This window comes from Ascidiella aspersa, chromosome 9 (assembly GCF_963924565.1).
Source record: "Ascidiella aspersa chromosome 9, kaAscAspe10.2, whole genome shotgun sequence".
Classification (NCBI taxonomy): Eukaryota; Metazoa; Chordata; class Ascidiacea; order Phlebobranchia; family Ascidiidae; genus Ascidiella; species Ascidiella aspersa.
This window is the reverse complement of record NC_139455.1, coordinates 15461709-15472472: the sequence shown is the minus strand read 5'-3', so window position 1 is coordinate 15472472 and position 10764 is coordinate 15461709. Positions and strand designations below refer to the sequence as shown.

Genomic DNA, 10764 nt, shown 5'->3' with positions numbered 1-10764 from the left:
GATTTTGTCTTAAACAGCGAAATAATTATAAATAGTTATAAAATCGACCCATCAATTTAGACTACGTTGTATAAATTAAGATAAAAATTTTGAAATTTTTATTTGCGCTAGAATTATATTAAAGTACGTTGTTTGGAGTTTTACAAAAGTATTTCAATGCTTTTCAGTCTAATTTTTTATTACGCCGATTTTGTTACAAATTATTGGTTTGTATATCTTAATAATGGTTATACTGTTGTAAATTCTTAGTGTCGCTCAAGTTCTATAAATAAGCAACAGGTTGTTACTTCTTTTTTAAGCTATCCTTAATCATTTTAACGTTTTTTCTAATTTACACTCCCTTATTACGACACGTATTTTAAACTGACAATCGAGGTGTAATCGGTATAATCCGATACATTGATTGGATTGTTATGATAGTCACACTCAGAATATATATCATGACTGTATTGGGGTTTTAAATTTCGGTATCCTCCAAAAGTGCTTATTAAAGGGGAACTGCAATATTTATTCCCGTATGTGCGATACTGTAAAATATGCAAGCTTTACATTAGCGTGCTTGAGGTTTCTAGGAAAACGCAAAAAGTTAAAAATAGCATTACTTATACCGTTATGCACCTACAACTACATAGAGATAAAAGTTGATTGATGTGCATTTCAGAAAGGAGCTGTTATACTGGGTACTCTATTGTTTTGGAGGAGAGTGCCATATTTGGGTCACCTATTAGAGGACCTCCCTGTTCCGATGGCAACGCATGCTTCGAGGCATCATTTCGCACCAAGGCCGGTTAGTCAATTGGTATAGTTAACTCCAGGCTGGCAACTCCTGGTTTGTGACGAACTTGTTAACCTAAAATCATCGTGTGTACTTTGGAAGCCTTAAACATTAAGATCAACTAGCTGAATCGACTCTTTCCGAAATGCTATTCCGGCCAGCCTATTAATGTCTTTTGCGCGAATCTATAACATCTTTGGAAATATGGCCATTACATCTTGAATATTAACTGAATACATTTTACCAAGGTAAACGAAAGTTTAAAAGTTTTTGAAAGTTAAACAAAGTAAACGCTTTGTTATTTTTTTTACGCTTTGTATGAACTTTCACCTGATTTCTTGTTAACCATATAGCTGTAGAGTCTTTGATTCTTACAATCTGTTTGTCAATATTATCTTGGCAAAGTCCATAATTTATCGCGAAATGCACAAACATCTTTTTTTTTTCAACCGTCAACAAATCCTCCTTCGTTTTGTTAATTTAAAATTTAAACCAAATAAACGCAAACAAAAAAGTTGCCACGCCCTTCCTTTAAAATCCTTGATCCCCACCTGAAATGAACTTGAAGCCAGTTATCTATAGGTCAATAACTTTCTTCACAGGTGGTGCGTGGACTGGTCTCTGTGTTCCCACCTCAGTGTGTTATATCATGACATGTGAAATGCTACAAAACACTTTCGACAGCTCTCAAATCGGGGTTCCGCTGAATTTCGACAATTGCAAAGTGCGATGTTGCCAGGGAAATTATTGCAACAACCAGTACTCCAATGTCGGTAAGGCCTAAACGATAATCAGCTGTGATCTTTTTTCTGTTTTGTCTGCATTTATTCCCAATTGTTGTGCATTCGGAATCATCTCATGTATTTGGAATACTGTAACATGTCGTATCGTAGACAGTATACATGGTAATTGTCACATAGAAATAGAAATTCACATTTAAAATTTCTGTCGGTGATATTTTAGTTAAATTATTAAAATTGTGTTTTTACCGCGAGATTTCATTTATTTAGTGCAGGGTGCAGTTGACTGGATGTAGGCTACCTTGCGGTCCTTCGCTGCATCCTGGAACAAACAATATAACTTTCTTTGTAAACTTTGTGCTGCGTCCTAGTTTTGGGATTCAAAAATCTAAAATATCTATGTATCTTAGTTTTGATAATTATATCTTATACTTTTAATAATATTAATTGAGAACCAGTTAATTTTTTATTTTAACGTCCAGTGAGTTCAGAAGGAGAAGGTGCTCCAATAGCCACCCCAGCAACCACCCTAACGACCACTCTTACATGTAAGCAAATTTTTTTCGACGTTTTTGTGTGTTTTTTTGGTAAACTTCTTTTTAAATTTGTCTATCTGTTAAAGCATTTTTAGAATACCATTTTTATTTAATACACCCGAAACATTGTTTAGTGCAATTTTGTACATATGACACAAATTGTTTGAATTAACCGTTTTAATCACATTTCAGTTTCGTTCCGTTCTCCAAGAAATAGATCAGGTCTGCACAACATGCCATTTGTAATGCGCCCCATGCAGAACCGCAACTTCGTAAATTAGGGACCTGGTGTGAACCCCACTATGAGCACACCAGTTTTTCAAATAATTATTTTTTTCACCACTAAAAGTATAATGTTTTTGTTATTGACAACGTTTCAGCAAAATGTAGACAAAAGTGGTTTTGCGACTTTAGCACAATAAGAATTAAAATGTCGTGAGAATCAACCAGAAAGTCACACACTATTAACTTACAAGTATTTTACTTGACTAGGTGGCTAGTTTCTATATACAACCGCCTGTATGACTTTCCTAAAAAATCTTTACTGACAAGGGCAGTCAGCATTTCATAGCGCTTTTTGTCAATGTCTGGTGTTGTAACCGGTGGTTGTAACTGCTCTGGCCCACCATGTAGACTAATAACATATTCGGTTTATTACCAGGATGTAAAATAAATAAAAACTTTCTGTTGTGCATGATCATAAGATAAGATTGTGGTAGAACCTTCTTTGGAAGTTAAATTTTTAGGCTGTTGGGTTACGTTAGTATTGGGCCCACGAAAAAGGTACTTCCATATTGCGGCTCTTGCGCCATTTTAGGTTATGCACTCCAGTTTTTATTAGGTCTATATGGTTGAATAAAGCCATGGAGCCAAATAAAGTATGATGTTGTAATTTAATTGTTAAGTTGCAGTTGCTTGTCCGTAGCCACGAAAATCATATCAATCCATCTGATTTGTTTTCTATTTCAGTAAACATTTAAGTAAAAAAATCATGTAACATTAAACAGTTTAAAGATCTTAGGGCGATGTTTAATATTATGGGGTCCATAAAAACACTGCCAGTATTTTGTTGCAGCGAAACATAAGACTTCAAGGGACGATGTACCTCTATTTCCCGGATGTTCTTTCCGGGAGTATTACGAGAAGAGCTGGATTTGTTCAACACTTTTCTTCAACGACTATCCCTACAGCGATGTCGGCGAATGCAGGTGAGATAACATTCTATTAAGCGGGCCTAATTTCTTATCTTGTTGTATGTGTGCTGCGTGTTTTTACTTTACACAAGACGCAGTTCAATGAACTTGCTTTGACAAAAGAGTAACAGTTTTGGTATTAGTATTTAACGTGAGACAAAAAATATAGTAAAAGCTCTTATTTACTAACCGGCTTCTATTGGTATTCGTGGCGACCAAAGTGTTAAGTGCTTGTACTTAACGAGTACATCTGTCATTTAATTAAATCTTATTTTTAGTTTATAAATATCAGATGACATACCTTAGTAAATATTAGCAAATTTAAATCTATTTTTCTGCCGGTTTATGATAGCGGAATTTTAAGTTTTACGTTTTAACCTGTTAGTGTACAATGCCCTTGCAGAACCAACATGGATTACTATCAACATTGTATACGCGAGGTTGTCCATCGCTGTTCGACCGGCAATAAACCTACTATTGGTGAGGGTACGCCAGGATTTGAAAGCGTTGGAAAGGTTAGTAACTTTTTACACTGTGTAACCAGCCGTGAGTTACTTTCTTCTCAGCAGTGAGTTACTTCATTAAGATTAAAAACAACTATTGTTCTCGTCCAACAATATGCATGTTAAATCCAGACTAATCGAAAGAAATGCGTTTATTTGGTTTAAATTGGAAAAACGGTCAATTTAAAAATGTGCGTGACGCAGTAGATCAGGGATTCCTAAATATTTTGGGCCGCGTCCACCTTGACACAATTTATCAAAGCTCGCGCCCTCCTATTAAATATGTATGGTAGCCATAATGATCAGTGTTTTAGATAAATGGAAATATTTGCATAGACACTATAGACAGTGCTAAGCGCTTAAATAAAAAAACTGTCAAAACACCCTATTGTTTTATTTAACAAAACGTTAGTTTGACAATGTAATTATGAAATTATGATCTATAACACCTATACTTGCGATATTCGATGATATCGGATCTAAGTCCATAAATAATTCCAAGTAATACTATCTGTACCTGTCCGCTACCAGGGTGGTATCGCTGCTAATCCAAAACTGAAATAACATAAGAACTTTAGCCATGTTTTGTGATCCAATGTAGCGCTCCCACCTTGAAAGGTACATTTAATAAAGATAATTAGTTAACAACGGGAGGTAACTACAAACTTCGTAACGCTGCTTTACTTTAATAATTTTGTATCGTATAGGATTACGAAACTTTTTCCCAATTTATCGTACATCCCTATATGCCAGGTGTGCTCGGCCCTTAAAGCTAAAAATAATTTCTTTTAAACGAGGAAAACCGTACCCAAATGTGAAAAAAGTTAAGCGAAACGCGAACGAAAGTGCATTTATCCACTGAAAGTAGAAAAAATGTAGTTTGTGAGGATGGTCCGGTGTAATGTCATTGACAACACTGTACTACAGTGTGTATAGTAAGTATTCTGCCATATTCACTATTCAGGTGACTGTAACTGAGCATAAGAAACGGCAAAACAAGATTAATATCACTGAGATGAATAGATTAAGTGATATAATTAAAATCACGTATGTCAGTCACAAATTAAAAAATACTTAAAAAAATATTCGTGTCAGCAAAACTTTGTATAAATTAAATGAAAACATTATTTTTCATTGACTTCTTCGTGCCCCCCTTCTCAACCCTTCACACCCCCCAGTTTACTAACCCCTAAATTAGGCACACCCTCCCTTGGAAACCAGCTAATTCCAATACTAACTTCCAATCGTGGAACAGGTATATTTTGTAGCAGGCGTCAACGTAATATCAAACATGTTCAAGTATGTACCTAGGCTAAGCTGGAGTACAATATAGAACAGCGGTTCCCAAACTGGGGTCCGCTGACCAACTGGGGTCCATACAGCAGTTTCAGAGCGTCCGCAATGAGAATTTGTCTTTAAGATTTTCAACATTAGGCTCTAGCAAATGTTTTAAACATGAGTCTATATTTCAACATTGTTATTGTATTTGGTTATGCTTTATTATTCGATCATATAGCGTGTTTTATGATGCCCCTTGTGACACCAAAAAGCATCTATTATGCTGTACTACCTGCTATCAGAAAATCGTCCGCATTAGTTACAAACTTGTTACATTAGAAAAATTCGTGACTACACTAGTGTACTACAAGAAACATGGGTCAATTGGCACTTTAATATATAGACGGCCGCAAAACATAAAAATAATTGCAAAGGGTCCACCGGGCAAAAATTTTAGAAAGTTGGGAAACCGCTGATATAGAATAATGTATATTTAGTTTGCTAGCCCTATTTTAGAGGATTGCAACACTTGGCCCATTTCTAACGCTGTGTTTTGTGCAGTTGATGTCGGATTCCATCTTGAACATGACCAGCCTCACAAACCCGACCTTCGAAACCTTCTGTGTGGGAAGCAACAGTAGCTTCATCGACGAGCTGCTGGACAACGCAACCCAAGGACTTGGCGCAATGACCGGCCAGGAGAATCCGATTTGCAACATCCGCAAGTTAAATGGTGGAATGCAAGAGGCCGTCACCTTTATGAGAACAATGTTGACCGCCAACAGCGCTGAGCAGTTTTGTGGGTATGTAAAATACGAGTAAAGCATAACCAACGGGATTTCTTTTTCAATAAAGCACTCTAGCTATTCGAAAAATAAATAAAAAGTGTGAGCGGGTAACGAGAGGATGTGAACGAATGCTTGTTTGCGGATTTATAGACCATTGTAAAAAATGCGGATTTGAAAGTTGTATTAATGTATGTTGTATGCCTTACATGAAATTCTCTCTTCTTTTCTTGGTATAGGTCTATGTTATATACCTTACATGACATTCTCTCGTTTTTCCGTGTGATAGTTCGTACGACTCCCTTATCAGTGTGATGATTCGTATGTACACCGGAGTATGTGACTTTACCAAGCTCGGGCAGAATCTGCCGATGTTGTCGGGTATCTACGACCAACTCCAAAGAATGATGGACTCAATCCCAAAGCTCCTCCGACGGTATTCTGATCTTCCAAAATGCCTTGGTTAGTAATGATATTTAGCCCGTCTGGCTTCATTGTCGATGCCGGCTTGCTGCTGCACTTTGGAAACGTTGTTGCCGTTTAAATTTCTGGAAACTCTTTTGTGGTAGTCGATCTTGCACTGTTATCTTTGTATAGGTCTATTTCGTACGGTATATACTGTAGAGTAGATAACGTGTGTCAATTTCTTGTTTGCGTTGTCTTGTATTTGGCTTCACCACGTATATTTTTACTAGCAGATTAAATTTTGATGGCCCAAACAAGTGTCCAAGCTTTTATTATTACTGTAAAATATGAATCATCCTAAACTAAAATGTCATCAATTAAATTCTCGATAAAGTATTGTAAGAAACCTAAATATGTTTTGCAGCACTGGCGTCCATTGAAAGAATGCCTACGAAACCACGTGAGTCTTTATGCTAATCGAGATGAAACGTTACATAAATAATAATTACAGTAGGTCATAACTATGTGTGTTAAACTTAATATACTCTTTTATTTCAGCTATGACATCAACACTGCCTTCTTCCACAACTGATGCCAATGGTGAGTTGTTTTATTATGAATGCTGCCGAAATATTTACGTTGGCATGACTTCTGAAGAGTGAAACATGACTATATACCTAAGCTACAATATATACTTGGCGTAAAATTAGATTTAAATAGCTCTTTCAACAGGGGTTTTTAATTACGTTAGTTTCAAATTCGATAAACAGTAAAACATTAAAAATTACTTTTAAGATTTTCACTATTTTTCACTCTCTCAGGATGTTTTACCTACAACATGGATCTCTTGTTCCTTCTGGATGGGTCAGGATCGATTAGACACACGGACTTCCGAAAGATGTTAGATTTTGTGAAGAAGGTCGTGAATAACATTGACCTAAACAAAAACCAAGTGGGAGTGATCCAATACTCGCATTACTCTAAAACAAAGTAAGAGAATATAACGATTACCAAGCAGACTTTAAATGAAAGGAGATTGTTTTATACTTCCATTAATGTCTTTGGGAAAATATTAACTCGTATATTAAACGTTGCTTCTTAAAAACAAACTTTTGGTTTAGGCTACTTTCTTATATCATAAGCTGTACAAAATCCTAATTGACATTTATTTAAACAAATCGCTTGAAGGGCTATCACGGATCAAAAGTACCTGAGAACTGAAATTGTACTCGGACAATACAAGACTCAACAACAGTTTAACGTAAGTCAATAGCGAGTTGTCAAAAGATATTTCTTATGAGCTGAAATGAATAAATAAATTTGTTCTGCTTCCAACAAAAACACTAAACAAGATATTTAAAGGCTGCATAAAATGTTGTTTTAAAACTGTAAAAAAACATATTGTGTAAAACCAACATACGTAACACTATATTTAAAGGGTATTAATGTGGGCCGGTGTGCGAAAAAGTAGTCTAATTTTAGTTTGTTCAGTCGATGTGTGATACATGGGACCAGACTTTTCTCTGCTTATCTATTATAGTTAAATATTTTACTATGTACTGTATTTTGATATACTTTTAAGCACAAAGCTCAATCACATCTAGTTATATATTATCCCCTACTAGGGCCTACTTTATTCACCAGTACGAGTTAGCGTAATAAACACCAGAAGGCATTGGTAGGTCGATTTCATTCCATATGTCAACCACCCGTCACCGTTTTTCACTCAGGCCGCGGCCGACAGCATCGCACACCAAGGGTTCACAACTTATACAGCGCGTGCCATTCAGAAGGCGATTCAAGTCGATCTACCCTCGTCATCCCGATACACCAATCCTTGCACGCGCAAGGTCATCATCGTTATAACCGATGGAAGGTAAGTGTTTTTTTTTGTTTGTTTGTTTTGCACTTGTGCAAGTTTTTTGTTTGTCCTGCAGAATATTTTGTTTAAATCATTTTTGCTTGTTTGTTTTTTGACTACCTTTAAAAATTGCGCTACCCAAAATCATATACGCAGTCCTAGGATCTATAGATTTGGAAATTCTTTTAAAAGTTATCCTTCAAATAAATACAAAAAATGTAGAATTATTGTACGTGAGGAAAATAAAAAAATATACATTTTTCATAAAATAAAGTTTCATAAAACATGAATTTTATAAATTCACCTTCTCATTCGACTAAGGTCAATAATTCCACAGTGCTTTAAAAATATGCGACTGTTATAGGCATATAAGTGATAAACTTTTGCCAGCAATCAGGTGAAGTACCTTATATACCAAATATATTTCGCGTTCGCTTCGCTTACCAGGTGCGGTACAACATTTTAGAAAATTACAGGTGCGCCATGAGATAAAAAAGGGTTAAGAAACACTGCTCTAAGACAGCTAATAAGCTTTCAACCAGTCACCTTAAACTGCGTCAGCTTGGTTGTAACTTTTGCCGAGATTGAAAAATTGCCGGCATACTGAGTTTAGCATTGTTAGACAAATGTAACTATGATGGTGTACTACCATGATACTTAGGTCGTTATCAAGGTCGTTATCATTGGTCAAAAAGCAGCTTCCGAGGGGGCTAGATCACAGTTGTTATTAAAACACATGCGTGTGTGTGTCTTTCATTGATTGATACGGTACTGTTGATCCCCTTCATTGTGAATTTGCTTGTACTAACAAAGTGTAGCAAGCATTGGCGTATGGTAATTTCTCGACTCGCTCCTCTCTGAGCCTGTGTAGCTCAGTTGGTAGAGCGACGGTCCAGGTATGACCGGAGGTCGTGAGTTCGAACCTGATTGCAGGCGATTTGCTTTTCTGACCTGCCCTGCTTGCATCATAGATCGACAGATTCGGCGAGTCTGCGATGGCTTTTCGGTGTACTGTCTTCTAAGTTACACTTTACGCGTATTTTAATCCCTACGATGTCCCACTTAGATCGAGCGACTCTAATCTGCTCAAGACAAGCGTGGACGCCGCAAAAAGTGACGGAGTAACTTTTATCGCCATCGGAGTTCGAGGGTTCAGTCTTGTGGAACTTCAGGTGCAAATCGTTTTTAAATTTATTTAAGGCGTTCTAATTCATATCTTGTAATCTTTTGTGTTAAACGCAAATTACTATTTTGCGAAAGTGCATCGGATTTTTGTCGGGAACTGTTAATACACGGCTCGACTGTGTTAAAGGGCAATAAAACAAAATAGTTCTGTGGTGCGTCCAATTTGGCAATGACGCTAAAGGAATATATGTACTTGTAAAAAACTAACAACAAGCTAATAAGCCATGTATGTGGTTACACCTTGTATGGCTCTTGGGTTATCATGTTACACATTGGCCGTTTAAGTGTTGTGTTAACATATTGTTTAGCGTTTTAGGTTGATGAATCTTTATTTACAGTGGTTTTCAACAAACTATGTGTACACAAACTGCCAAAAGATTAATTAAAAAAAAAATTCAATACGAAAATTATTCTCTTGTCTAATATAACCTAATGTTAGCCTGTAAAATATTGGTCGATGTTGTGCGATAACCCTTTAAACTTTCTCATGGACCCTAGATTGAAAACCACTGATTGAAACCAAGCGATCCTGTTTTTTCAACAAACTAAACGCTGACTCCTAGGAGGAGTGACAAAATTTAAGAAATCTTTAAACCAATTCCATTTTTTGTCTTTCCTTGGCAGACCATCGCTGGGGCAACTAGCAATCGCGTAATCACGGCGACCAACTTTTTTGGTTTGGACAGCCAGGTGCCAGTGGTACGCGACGAGCTCTTCAACATACTGTCAACAGGTGCGAATTTAGATATGTAAAGTCATTTAATACTTTAAATTTCTTGCATGACACCATATTACTATATAGGTCGGCCATTGCTCGTGTTTTGCCCAAATCGACGAAATCTGCGCCACAACAAAAATTCGGTTTATTAAGGCTGTCCGAATGTTTTAGGTGTTAATTTGTTCTCTGCATTTAGGCATTCGTTTGCTGTAAAAGTTTACATTTGGACTTTTACAAGCGCAAACAAAAGTAATTTTAATTTACCAATGGGGACTTCAAAACTTGCTTCGTGGAGAAAAATGCCAATATTATTTTACTGTGCAGTAGTCGGCTAAAGTTGCCCAATATTTACTATTTAGCTTCTTTGTGCGCTGACACCAAGTTGGATGTTTAGCTTAAAACAATGTAAAGTTGGTAATGTTAACCTAAAATTGTTTGATTTTTTATAGTTTAAACAACCAGCCTATACAAGGGCGCCTGATCCTGCTCCATCTAAAGTTCTGAACATAACCAAATTTAAACTTATTTTTTCAGATGGAACGATGCTTGGAAGTGCCCCGTGAAAGAACAACAACAAATGCCTTTTGTGATAACATCACGCCATAAGCTGTCACTAAAGATTGTTGTGCCTTATATGTTCATTCCATTTGCATATGTCACTAAACATACTGATATATCTCGTTAGGCTTTTACGACGCATTTTCATAATTCGCTTTTTCGTGTCAAGTCAAAACAAATTGGTGGTTTACATTATGGACCAAATTGTTTTGTGTGTAACAATAAAG

At 36.4% G+C, this 10764-nt stretch overlaps 2 protein-coding genes across 2 annotated transcripts; both read left to right on the top strand.

The window, feature by feature from the left end:
* The first annotated feature begins 664 nt into the window (after positions 1-664).
* On the top strand, positions 665-5847 carry LOC146133201 (uncharacterized). The gene is made up of 6 exons (XM_083397674.1): positions 665-787; positions 1378-1548; positions 1998-2063; positions 3127-3259; positions 3648-3759; positions 5587-5847. The coding sequence occupies exons 2-6, from the start codon at positions 1425-1427 to the stop codon at positions 5845-5847; spliced, it is 696 nt and encodes a 231-aa protein (XP_083253800.1). The 5' UTR covers positions 665-787; positions 1378-1424.
* Positions 5848-6106: 259 nt separating this feature from the next.
* LOC146133200 (collagen alpha-1(XXI) chain-like) lies at positions 6107-10764 on the top strand. Its single transcript, XM_083397983.1, has 9 exons — positions 6107-6272; positions 6640-6675; positions 6774-6815; positions 7037-7205; positions 7404-7476; positions 7946-8091; positions 9143-9248; positions 9886-9994; positions 10514-10764. Exons 1-9 carry the CDS (start codon positions 6125-6127, stop codon positions 10540-10542), a joined length of 858 nt encoding a protein of 285 aa, XP_083254109.1. The 5' UTR covers positions 6107-6124; the 3' UTR covers positions 10543-10764.